Source organism: Symphalangus syndactylus, chromosome 6 (assembly GCF_028878055.3).
Source record: "Symphalangus syndactylus isolate Jambi chromosome 6, NHGRI_mSymSyn1-v2.1_pri, whole genome shotgun sequence".
Lineage (NCBI taxonomy): Eukaryota > Metazoa > Chordata > Mammalia > Primates > Hylobatidae > Symphalangus > Symphalangus syndactylus.
Window position 1 is genome coordinate 78,876,844 of NC_072428.2, and position 13,966 is coordinate 78,890,809.

The window sequence follows — 13,966 nt, forward strand, 5'->3', positions numbered from 1 at the left end:
CACCTCTGCTAGGGAGATCTTGGTGGCCAGATGGGGCTAGGCAGTGTGTAACGCTGTAGGCAGTAAAAGAAAGTATGCCTGAATGCAGAAGTGAAATTGTAGCTGATGGAAGCCAGTGTAGTATGGGAAGGCAGGGCTTCCTGTCTTCCTTGTTAGGCATGCCTAGCATGCCTCAGATCTAAAGTCAAAACAGGCTGGGCAAGGTGATTCACATGTAGAATCCCAGCACTTTGGGAGGCCAAGGCCAGAGGATCACCTTGAGGCCAGGAATTTGAGACCAGGAATTAGAGACCACATCTCTACCAAAAAAAAAAAAAAAAATTTTGGCCGGGCACGGTGGCTCACGCTTGTAATCTCAGCACTTTGGGAGGCCGAGGCAGGCGGATCACGAGGTCAGGAGATCGAGACCACGGTGAAACCCCGTCTCTACTGAAAATACAAAAAAAAAAAATTAGCCGGATTGCACCACTGCACTCCAGCCTGGGCGACAGAGCGAGACTCTGTCTCAAAAAAAAAAAAAAAAAAAAAAAAATTTTTTTAACTAGCTAGGGATGATGATGCACCGGTAGTCTCAGCTACTTGGGAGGCTGAGTGGGGAGTATTGCCTGAGCCCAGGAGTTTCCGCCTGCAGAGCTATGATCATGCCACTGCACTCAACCTGGATGACACAGCGAGACCCTGTCTTTAAATATTAATTTATTAATTAATAAATAAAGTCAAAACAAACGTGGTAACCACATAGTTTAGTCCTTTGCTGGAAGGATTCAGATCAGAACGTTGTGGAATTCAGATGATGACATACGGGAGGCTATTCCTGGTGCCTCTGTTTTATTGTCCTGTAAATTATTTTATTTCATAAAGTTGAGTGTTGTTCATGTTAGAAAAACTAGATATTTAGATAGGCCAATAAAAGTAATTACTATAACCCCATCATCCAGAAGATAACAACTAGATATACAGTCATTCTCACCCCTAGCTGAACATTAGAATCACCTAGGAGAATTTTTAAAAAATACCTATGCCTAGGCCTCACCCCATACCAAATAATTCATAATCTCTGGGTGTGGAACCCTGACGTGAGTATTTTTTAAAACTCCCCAGGCGATTCCAGGGCACAGCCAAGTTTGAAAACCAACAATGGTCTAGAGCCAGTCGTCTTAAAATTCTTGTGCATACATTATCTAGGTCTGGGGGAAGCCTACAAGTCTGCATTTCTAACCAGCTCCCAAGTAGCACTCATGATGCTAATGCATGCTATGCTTCAAGTAGCAAGAGTATTATATATGATCCTCTCAAAAACATGTAACCATGCATGGATAAAGGGATTTTTTAAATCAGTCTTTGAACAGGTTCCTTATACTGTAAGCCTCAGTTTCCTTATCTGTCAGATGACAGAGTAAGTATTAAATGTTTTGGGAAGGAAGCAAAGTTAAACCATTGAACACATATGATACTCCATGCACTGTTCTTAGAGCTGATAATAAGAATAGTATTATTTGGGCATGTAGTATGTGCCAGGACCCATGCTAAGCATTTTTAATTATTTAATTTAATAAGCTTCATTTTATAGATGAGGAAGCTAAGTCACCTGCCCAAGGACATGCAGCTGCCTAGAGGTAGAACTGGGATGGGAAGCCAGGCAGTCTGATGCCAGAGCCTGAGTACTGCTAGCCAGTATACTACAATGCTTCCTGGGCTAGATAATCTCTAGGATTCATCTATATAGTGGAATTTAGATTGCCAGTCACATGCTTCTTTATTTTGATTATCCAATATTCAGAATTATGAAAAAAGTCTTGGCAGAAAGTGAAAGGGGGAGAAGTGTGCCATATTGCACATCTGAGCATGCACATCAGTGGTATGTAAATAGCACCTAAAGATGGCATCATTTCATATGACATCCTTAGTATTGGTTCGCCATCTGTGGCTTAATTTCTCTGAAGAAATCCAATATGGCATTCATGGTTTAACTTAATAGCCTAGAGACTTCTTCAGGTGCATAAATGCATCCTCATCTAGGCAGCATCGGAAGGCAGAACCAGAGGGCTCTGTGCAATTGGGAGGAAGAGCCATGAAGACGTGTTGAGGAGAGGAATTGATGGAAGAACAGATGGGAGTGGGAAGTATCCAGGTATTCTGGTAAAATTAGGCATGTACACAGCATCTCTTGTTCTAACTGTATGAGTGTGTGCACATGCATGCATGCATGTGTGTATGAGGATGGCAAGACCACTGGGTACAGGAGAGGATTATACAGAGGAGGAGGCATACAAGATCATCTTCACTACTCCCTCCCTTGTTGATCCCACCTTACCCTTTACTCTGATGACAAGTGGACTTGACCCAAATGCTTCTAATCAATCTAATATAGCAGTAGAGTTAGGAAGCAGGGCTTGCCTGAACCTTAGAACTCTCCCTCCAGGCTGTGGGCAACTCCATCTGTCAACTAGGCCTGAAGGGAAGTTGCCAGGTCTGTGCTAGCCTCTACAGTTTTCCTCTGCAGGATGGCTTGTTCCCTTTGCTACCTGTAGCGGTTACAGAATCCTGAATCCAAAGGGAAAAGTATTTCTGGCAGAAAAATACTGCCTGGGATTTCCCTGCTGCTAAGGCAGAATTCAGAAATGCCATCCATTGGCTTGCAAAGAAAGAAATGAAATGTATCTATTACAGAAAACCAACAGCCATAAACCATGTTTGACCCACAACATCTTCATACTTTGGTTTAAAATGTACCCTCACTTTTACAGTTTTAAAGCTTCTATTAGCATCTTGGAAATCTCTATTTATAAAGAGAAGTCCAACTTGCAGGCTTAAGCTCCATGGGCGATTTCCCCTGTCAACTTTTCTTAAGAAAATTTAATAGCAGCACCATGTGCTCAACTGAGCAACTCCAAGTCTTTACACCTGATGAAACAACCCTTACTTAAGAAGCATATCTCGTGGGGTCAGTTTCCAGAATCCTTTTTTTTTTAACCCCCTTATAACTGATGTTGTAGCTCTTGTATATATATTTTTTTCTTTCTGGTATTTTTTCTTTTCAAATAAATATCATCCAGTCTGAGAATACATATTACTTAGTTGTTTATTTTTTAAGGAAATGTGATACAACTCTTCACTCCAACTTTAATTTTTCCTCTACTCCTGAAAGTTGAATTTACTATGCATGCATTTCATTTCTCTCCAAATTAAGTGCACAGCCTGATGTCCATATGTAAATACTGAAGGGAATATTTTAATGCTCCCTAATGGGCTGAAGGGAAAGAGGTGGAAATAGGGGTTCTAGAAGTCAGAATCTTATAGAAGACATCGTAAATGTGGGAATAACCAGTGTGTGTATTTTCCCTATTTAAAAGCACGTACTTAACTGATATTTTTACTTTCCTCCTTTTGAGAAATATGCATAGGATGTTTAATTTCATGTCAATTCTGTGGATAAATAAAAACTATAACACAGCATGTATTGTTCCTGATTGGGTGACCCACCCAGGTCCTGCACTGCCGGTCTCAGAACCATTGAGAAGAAAATGTGCTCAGGGAATAAAGCAGGGAAGGAAGAAGCCTAATGATGTTCTTGTAATAATCCTTATATTACTGTACATTCTTCACACTGAAAAGACACATTAGGACTTTCATAGATGAGGAAACTGAGGCCTAGAGAAGGAATATGATTCCCTGTGATCTTATGACCAGTTACTGACAGAGCCAATTCTGGTACCCAGGTCTCCTGGCCCCTAGATAGATGACTTTGCCAATGCTCCACATCTTCTGCTAGGGAGATAAAAGGGAAACACTGAAGAAGCTCCAGAGTTAGTTTTGTTTTTGGTTTACAGGGTTTCTTTTTTTTAAAGATAGCGTCCTCTCTCTCTCACCCAGGCTGTAGTGCAGTGATGTAATCATAACTCAATGTAACCTCAAACTCCTGGGCTCAAGCCATCCTCCCACTTCAGCCTCCCAGGTAGCTGGAACTATAGGTGCCTGTCTAATTATTATTATTAAAGAGATAGGGTCTTACCATGTTACCCAGGCTGGTCTCATACTCCTGGCCTCAAGCGATCCTCCTGCCTTGGCCTCTCAAAGCATTGGGATTACAGGAATAAGACACCATACCTGGCCAAGAGTCCCTGGGTTTGAATTGTGGTATGGTCATAAATCACAAATAAACCTCAGGCAAGTTTATTTAACTGTTTCTTCCTGCAAATGGAGTCAAAATAATTCCTATTTCTCTGAAATTTCAGAGTTAGAGGAAAAATTAAAGTTGTGGTAAATACATGTATTAGGTCTGTTTTTTAAAAAAGCAACTATGTAATGTATATTCTTAGACTATATGATATCTGAACTATTGTGAGATAAAATGAGATTATGCATATGAATTGTTTAATATGGTGCCTGGCACATATTCAGTACTCAATAAATATTGGATACAACTATATTATTATTTTCCTATTTTTCTCCCTAAATTAGTTAGAAATCAGGATGGAACAGAACAATGGAATGGCCACAAATCCTTTGTGCATAGGATTAAAGATGAAAAATATTTAATCAGCTGCTGAAAAAAATTTTTAAAAGGCTATCAGGAATTGCTCTGATGACCTCCAAAAAACAGGAAAACATTAAAGTTATTCAAAGGATGGAGGAGAGCATTCAGACAGCTTTAACACCCATGCATTGGAACCATTATGGCCACTCTGTAGGATGTAGGCCTCCTCTGGAGGACTACATCCACATCACCTCATTCAGATAAATTTTGCTTGGTACCTACAATGTGCCAGTTTCGGTGTTAAACACCAGGAATACAACATGAGTAAGATTTATCCACCACCCTTTTGCTTGTGCCCTATTAGGGAAGACTGACTCTTTGGCAAATAATTAGAGCAAAATGTTGTGTTCTGCAAAAGTAGTATTTTATTCAAAAAATTGAGGAGGCATTGATCTAGGTTGTGGGCTTAGTTGTGTTTAAAGACCCAAAGCCTTTGCCTTCTGCAACTGTAGTCTAGATGGAGATTCAGATGATGAATTAATTACATGCAACATGCCAGGTAAAGAAAGGTCTGAGAGGGCTTCACATAGAAAGTAACAACTCAACTGTCTGGAAGGATGGTGAAAGGTTTACCAGATAGCTGGGTACAGACATGAAGAAGTGAGAATCATAGGGGATGGGATGTGAAGAACACAGAGGAAAGAATTGTCACTCACAAAGCTGATAATTCTAGTTGTATTTTTAAAATACCAAACCCAGCTTCCAACAGTCTTGGAGAATTATGCTGAAACAGCTAAGACCTGCACTACTTCAAGTAGCACTTAAAGAAAATGTGAATGTCATGGCAGCAGATTACACAGCTGCGACCCAGGACACCCAGGCAGAAAAATCAGGGAAAAGATGTCATCCTTACAAGTATCACTTCTCTGACCATAACTACTTAGAACATTTTGAATTCTGTTTCGAACAGGCAGCCACATTTTCATGCTCAGGCTGTTTCTCAGAGAGAGGTCATTAGATTCTTCCATCTCCATAACAAAAAATCAAAAGCAGCCATTTTTAAAGTAATTGCACATTTCCAGCCATATGTCTCCTCCACCCCCTTATTGAGTATCATTCACTTAGGACTGGCGTACTTCCCCTCCTAAATTGGAGGTTTGCATATGTAATTATATCAAATGATGTGTTTGTTTATATCTCCAAACCACATTCAAAAGCTTGCCTATGATTTATCTTTGAAATTCAATTTCATCATGTCAGTCCCCAATTTACTGTGCCCAGTGGGTCTACAGTTACATGTGTAATGCACACACCTCTCTCGTATAGATTACAGAATGGGGTTGCCTTCCCCAGTGATGAGTCAGAGTGGTTGAGGAGGGAGGTTGCTCTGTTTTGTCTTGTTCTCTATTCTCTGTATTTTGTCTTGTTCTCTATTGTCTTGTTGTCTTATTCTCTATTTGTTCCAAATGCATTCAGCTACAACAAAGTTATTATAAATGAAGAGGTAGCACTGGTAATTTTAACTAATTCCTCTGGGCCAGAAAGGATGGCTCATTGCATTCTTTTCTGACTGTAAAAAATGGCAGTGCTGGTGAGGTGCCGTAGCTCATCGTAAGTAGGTACTTTGAGCAGGAGGAAAGCTTTTACACCTTAGTGGTTTAGCTGACCCTGGCTTGATAACAAGATTTATTTTATCAAGATTTTGATAACAAGATGTATTTATTTATTTTCAACTGCAAATAACTACTGGTTGTTGCTGTAACCGTAAAATTTCAATGTTTCCATGTTCCAGATTCCCATGGACAAGCCCAATCAACTCTATTCATTTCAACCCTTCTTCATGCCTGAGGCCTAAACTAACTAACCTATTCATTCATTCATTCATGTAAATATTTTTAAGAGCCTACCTTTCCCAAATATAAAAGACTTATTAAAACCTTAAAGTCAGGGTTTATGGTTTTCTAGTGATTTTTCTAACAGCTTTATTAGCATATAATTCACATGCAATAAACTTCACCTATTCAAAGGATACAATTTAATTGTTTTCAGAATATTTACAGAATTATACAACCATCACCATAGTCTGTAATTTTAGAACATTTTCATCCCTTCAAAAAGAAACCTTGTACCCATTAGCAGATACTCCCTATCCCCATACCACCTCATCTGATTTCCTACCAATTTCCACTTTTAACTTACATTTTATTTCTTGCCTTTTATTTCATATCTGTGAAAATAAAGGTGGTAGAAGCCAAGAGAACTGTAACCTGCAGAGGCTTTCCTGTGTCTTTCTACTCCAGGAACAGAAACTGCTTGTCTTCCTCACAGCTCCGAGTTCACTGTTGTGTATGTTGTTTCAGACTTTTCAGGAAGCCTGTCTCTCTGTGTTGGCTGATCAATATGTGAGAAACACATCCAGGTGAAGGTATGAAGGTGAAGGGGACCCTGCAGCTCTCCCACTTACATGTAGGCATTGTGAAAACAAGTGAATGTCCTAAAGAATCACCCTAAGAATCATCAGGAGAGGAAGCTGACCTCTTCCCTGTGCACAGCCACACCACAATGGGCTGTGGCCATGTGACCCTGGGCAAGGAGCACCTGTGATGATAGAGAGTCCCCAGGGGAACAGAGGGCAAAGGGGTCCTGGTCTTTTGTGGCTGGAAGAGCAGCAGGGTGAAGGCCAACAGCCCTTTGACTCATTTATAGCCTCAATATAACAAGCATGTCTCATTCCTATTGTGAACTCTAATAGAGGAGCCCCCACACAGGAGAGGGGAGGCTCCATGAAAGCTTCCCCTGCCTTGTGAGAAGAGAGTTACTCCCCACTTTGAAAGAGCCTCTGTGACATATGACCTTGTCCAATAGAATGGCCCAAAAATGAAGGTGTCAGATGTGTCTGTTAGACATCCACTGGGGTGACCCCACAGACCCTCTGTCAATGTGACTCAGAGCACTGTGCTGCCCTTTATTCCTCTCCTCACCTCCCCCCAGCAGGCACTCACAGGCTATCTCCATCACCCCACCCCACACCCACACACACTGAGCCCAATGTTCTGATCTAGACGCTAGAGCAGCTCCGTGTATTTCATTCTTGGGCATGTCTGGTCAGAAGAAGTAAGGTCAATGAAAAGTCACAGTGAGATTTAGTGAAAGATAGTGGAATTCGATAGTACTTTACTCTTAGAGTCAGAGGACCGTCACAGGCCTCACCCCAAGAGATTCTGATAGAGTAAATGAGGGATGGAGCAGGGAGACAAAAATCCATGTTTTTTATGTTTCCCTGGTGATTCCGATGGTCAGCTAAGGAAGGAAAGTCACTGATCCTCCTTGACCTTCTTGGTGGTAGTCTTTCCTCCTTAATCTCGGACAGTAGCTCTTTACATCCAAGAGTGCCTAGTACTGCTCATTCACACAGAGGAACTCTGTAAACTTTATGAGTACACATGTCACACAAGCCTTTCCCACCCACAAATACACCCTCCACACACAAAACAATACCCTCCTAAACAAACACATTCCAAGTCTGTAGCAAAACTGAAGAATAGAATACAATGGATCTCTTCCAGAGCAACTTTTCATTAACTAAGCATTAATGAGTTCCTATTCTTTGTTCTAGGTGAGGTACTAGGTAGGCATCAGAGTTTCTGAATCAAAAGACAGGCCCTTCCCATGAAGTAACTCTGTCAATTTGTCTAGCGGGGAAATACTGACATGTGAACAAAGGATTCTAGTATAAGGCAGAGATCAATAATGGAGAGCACCAGTTACATGAGGGCAGAGCAGATGGCTACCTAACCCTGTTAAAGAGGGTCAGCAAAGGCTAACATCTGAGCTAAACTTAAAAAATCTAGTTCAGTGTAGTAATGTACAGCTTGGATGAATATAGTTAATAATAGTGTATTGTACATTTCAAAATTGCTAACAAATTTCAAATGTCCTCACCACAAAAAAATGATAAGTATTGTAGGTGATGGATATGTTAATTCACTTGATTTAATTATTTCACATGGTATGCTTGAATCATAAGCTCATTTTGTACCATATATATATATATTTTTTTTGTACCATATATATGCTCATTTTGTACCATATATATATACCATTTATATACACCATATATATACACCATATATATACACCATATATATACACCATATATATACACCATATATATACACCATATATATACCATATATATACACCATATATATACACCATATATATACACCATATATATATACCATATATATATACCATATATATACCATATATATACACCATATATATATACCATATATATACACCATATATATACACACCATATATATACACCATATATATACACCATATATATACACCATATATACACCACATATATACACCATATATATACACCATATATATACCATATATATACCATATATATACCATATATATACTCCATATATGCACCATATATATACCCCATATATATATATATATATATATATATATATATATATATATGTATACACCTACAACTTGTCAATTTACAATAAAAAAGATAAAGAAAAAAATCTGTGGGGCACATTCCAGAATGAATTCATGGAAAGTTAGATCATTTGTGCAATGGAAACACAGGTTTTCCTCCTGTGGGGAGTGTGGAGGTGGAGAGGAGGGGCTAGCTTGTAAACAGCCATGTTACTCTGAGTGGGATATTATTTTGAAGGCCGTGGGGAGCCATTTAATTTCCTGTGGTCTCTTCTTGGCTTTCTCTAAAATCTGTGTGCTCCCACCCACCACTTCTGTATAAGACAGAAGCTTGAGGTGAAGCGCTCTTTCACAGCCCCTGGAAATACCTTTCCACATTGCACCTACCTCACCAGCACTGAGAGCAGGCTTTTCATATGATTTTTCTCTGTTCCTCCATTGTCCATCAGCATATACCAGGAAAACAGCCCACCCCATATTCTCTTTAGGGACATTGTGGAATCAAGAAATGGAACATAAATTTGACCTCCTAATTGCCATTTGACAAAAGGAATAATAAAACCTGCAAAAGACAAATTGGTGCAATAAGCTGAGAGGCCTTGAAGGTTTTGTCTTCTCATTTTCTTTTCTTTGTCTTTATACTCAAAGGGGTGATTCACTTATGAGAAACACCATTGGAAGAAAAGATAGATATTTTTCATGTGGAACTTATTTTGTGTAAAGATTCAAACACATAAAACAAAATGATAAAATAACAGTATGAGATCTTTGGTGTGTAAGTTATTAAATCTGAAATAATTATGTGTACAAGTAACGATTACAGAAATAACATTCTTTGTCAAGTATAACAAAAATTATATATGCATATAAAAGTTAAGTAAGAAAGTACTGTTTCATAGTCTGAATCTAATCAGCATAAACAACCTATTAATTGTTCAGGAACTCTAAAATCTTTAATGAGGTTTCTATTGCAGAATTTCAGTGTCATATGCAAATGAATCATTGGAACTCTTCATTATCAGAAAAACAAGTTTTTTAGTGATTTTTTACATCCCCAAAGTGAGATGTACCCCAACTGTGGTAGACAGGCTGAAACAATTTTTAAGGTGTTCTTTGTAAATTTTACTTTCTTTTAAGAATAATTCGTGAGACCATTCTGATTGTCATGGGGGATTAGAAAGTTACAGTTCCATACCACTTTTGCTTTTCCTTTAACTGGACTTGTTTCCCCACACTCAGTAAGCTGTTTTCCCCAGATATTTAAAAGTCAAATATTCTCATTTCTACACAGGTCTGATTACAACAACTTCAAGGAAATTGGATCGAGAACAGCAGGCAGAACATTTTCTGGAGGTAAGCGCATAGAGGGAACTGGAATTCATTAAAACTGACTTTCACTAAACCTCTTTAACCTTCAACATAAACTACACCTTCAATATATTTGAACAGTGGATATCAAAGTGAAGATATTTCTCTTGGGCTGCTATGTTCTGAATTTAGGGATTTCTAGTGTGTTCTTCTCAACATGCTCCTGTGTGCTGACCCAGGGTGGTAGGGCAGCCTTTGCCTTTTGCTGAAGACAATGGTGTTATCAACGTCTCTGCCTTGACTTCAGGCCCTCGTGTCAATAATCAGAAAAGAAAGTTCAGGAGCAGAGCCCTGTGAGCCACTGGGGCCACAGATGTAAAAAGAGAAAGAGCGTAAGTGCACCATTTATGAGGAAGCTTTGCTTTCCTCTTTTCTTTTCTTTTCTTGGAGAGAGAGTTGAGACAAAGAAAGCTGCTGGTTGAGTCACTGCCAGAGATGACTATTGCTGAAACCATAAGATGGACTCCTTTAATTCATTAAGAGAGAAACTGCAGCAAAATCAACTCTAAAAGTGTTATTTCTGGAGAGACATTAAAAAGCTATGAGATGAGAAAATAAATATGAAAGAGCTTTGCAGAACATTCTTTCTTGAAGCATCGAGTGTCTTTATTGGGAAGCTTGAAGCCTGGGTATTTTGTATGACACCGTGATCTAATTGTGACGGTGTGATATGAAACAGATGACAATGCTTAGAACTCAAGGCTCTGTTAAGGTTTTATAATGTGTCTACGCTTCTAAAATAATCTTTTAGTTCTTAAGAATCACTTTCTGGAATCCACCACCCCTCCTAACACATATACAAACACACATACACACACACACACACACACACACAAACGTGCACATGCACACAAACACACCCTTCAAATCTTATGATAGAATCTCTTCTGGTCTACTTCTTTAAATTAGCTCACCAGTCATGATTTATTTAAAGAACACTGGACTAGGAATCAGGCTACCTGGGTCTTGAAGCTGTCCTGCTGTGAATAGCTTGAAGCTATTTAATTGCCTTGAACCTTAGTTTCCCCTACTATGAAATTTGGCAAACAATTACAATCCCTTATACCTCAAAAGATCACTCTTAGGATCAAACCTTCTATTTTATATCAAAGTATTTTTAAAACTCTTAAAGCATTGGATATAATAAAGGATTATTATCATTATTATCATCATCATACAATACTATGATAATCCTTTTAAAACGTTACTATCATCTCATAAAGATAAAAGGCTCCAGGCTGCCAAAAAAAATAATTATAGTAATTCTTTTTTCAAAATCCTATTAATAGGCTGCAGTACCTACCTGGTCCAGAACTTAAGTACATTTGCCCGAAAAATAAGACCTTATGTTATATTCATGGGCTTCTTTCCTTTCCAGAAGACAGTCCAGGACACCTGGAAAGGCTGTGTTCTTAGATAGTTGAACCCATTACTTCCCAGAAGGAAGCAGGAAGGGTGTCGCATTATCTGAGGAGTCTGGCTGAGATCACTTACTGCCCGGTCCCTTGCAAGGTGGTCTCTGTCATCAGGAGGTTTGTGGTGCAGTGTGACTGTCACAGGACGGATCTATAGTAGAGCAAAGAGTAAGAGTATTTTCCAAGCATTTGAATTCACTCCCCAAAAGAACCCTGAATGGATTCACATCCTTTACAGACTTACATAAATGCTGAGTAATGTTTTAGTACCTTGGACTAACACAGATTGGGATCTAGAATATCATTGATCAGTACAAGTTGAGTATCCCCTTATCCAAAATGCTTGGGATGGGGTAGGAAGTATGAAGAGAAGCTAATAAATTAGTACAAACATGGTGTGATACAAGACATAAGATTCAGTATTAAATAGATCATTTGGGTGACTAGAGTTTATAATAATGTATTGCATATTTCAAAATAGCTAGAAGAGAAGAATTAGAATGGTTCTAGCATAAAGAAGTAACAAATGTTTAAGATGATAGATAACCCAAGTACACTGATTTGATCTTTACAAGTACATGAATGTATTAAATTGTCACATGCACCCTGAAACTATATACATCTATTATGCATTGTTATAAAAAATAATTTAAAAAACGCTTAGGATTTGAAATGTTTGGTATTTTGGAATATTTTCAGTATTCTTAGTTGAGCATCCCTAATTCAAAAATCCAAAATTCAAAATATTGCATTCAGCATTTCCTTTCAGCATCATGTTGGCACTCAAGAAGTTTCAGATTTTTGAGCATTTTGGAATTTGGGTTTTCACTTTAGGGATATTCAACTTGTATCTAGTATCATCTGCAGAGGGAAGTAGGACAGCATAGCAATTAACAACTTTATAGGGTTGTTGGGAGATTAAACTATAAAATACATGTAAAACATCCAGTCCAGTGGTATTAAGTAGGTGCTTAGTAAAGTGTGGTTATCATTGTTGATTGTTGTGGTTTTAAGTATTATCACATGGTGACATAATATCAGACGCTTTCTAAAGATTTAACAGCACCTCCCCTATCCAGGAAAGATAGAAGCTCCAGACCACTGAAATGCAGAAGGAGCCCCAGGTAGCAAGCCCTGGACTCACCCCGTGTACCAGGGACTGCCCTAAGTCCTGGGGACACAAAGTGAGCAGGAAGGATAGGGAAGCACATGGAAATGAATAAATGCTGTAACTTCAGAAAGAAGCTCTCTGAAGCCACTAAAAGAAGGTTCCATGATAGTGCCTGAAAGCAGGGGGTGACAGACAACATTCAGTAGACTAGTTAGGAGGGCTTGTTTGACATGGCATTTGATGATATGATGCCAAGATTCTGTTCAAGAAATAGAATCAAGACCACTGTGATGAAGAGTGTAAAGGCAGAATGGGGATGGGAGGACAGAGGTTATAGGAAAGCAGATTGGAAAGGCAAACAGAGGGGACTGTGGTAACGATTTTGAATTTTTCCTGAGTGCAGTGGAAAGCCTTTAAGCAGGGGTGACATGATGTGACTGCCGTCATAAGTGATGGCCAGCTGCCCTGCTGGGCAGAGACAGGCTTGGGGTGGGGGCCAAGGGTGACCAGTGGCAGCAGGGAAATGTGGGAAGCTTTTATAGAGATCCAGGTGAGAGATGATAGTGGTTTGAATGAGGGTAAGGGCAGTGGATCAAGTAGGTCTAACACAAATCCTATCATGATTTCAGCTGGCAACAGCACACTGGCTTTTCTGTGGTCTTTAGAGTGAAGATTTTTAAACCACAGGTCATCAGAATCATACTAACTTGCCCTCCAGCAACCTCGTTGCCCTACCCAGCTCCCAGGCTCGCCACACACACTGTTTCATTTAGTAAATCTGCTAAGACTTTCAGAAACCAGTTCAATCTGCATCTCTCTCTCCCTTTGTCTTTTCTCTCTCTCTTTTTCTCTCTCTTATGCACACTGTCTTACTCTCGCTCTCTAAAATTGTACAACTTTGGCCACATTTTTTCTTCTATATGACATTGCTGCAGGAGTTTGAACAACATTTCTTTTTTTTCCCTAAATAGACCATAGAAGGAATATTACTTTAACTTAGTCCTGCAAAAAATAAGTGAAATGATATCATTGAGAATGTAGAATAGAGTTGTCTGTTATACACAAAATTTTGAAACTGCTGATATAGGTAGTTAACCTCCTGGAGAGTGTTTAATTGCCAAGATA

General features: G+C 39.1%; 1 protein-coding gene across 1 annotated transcript in view; it reads left to right on the plus strand.

The window, feature by feature from the left end:
* The window catches only part of FAT3 (FAT atypical cadherin 3), a 575,495-nt gene that overhangs the window by 363,940 nt on the left and 197,589 nt on the right, over positions 1 to 13,966 (plus strand). The window contains exon 4 of the mRNA XM_055283247.2: positions 10,239 to 10,300. Coding sequence (XP_055139222.1) covers positions 10,239 to 10,300 — 62 coding nt within the window. The remainder of the gene's footprint in view (positions 1 to 10,238; positions 10,301 to 13,966) is intronic.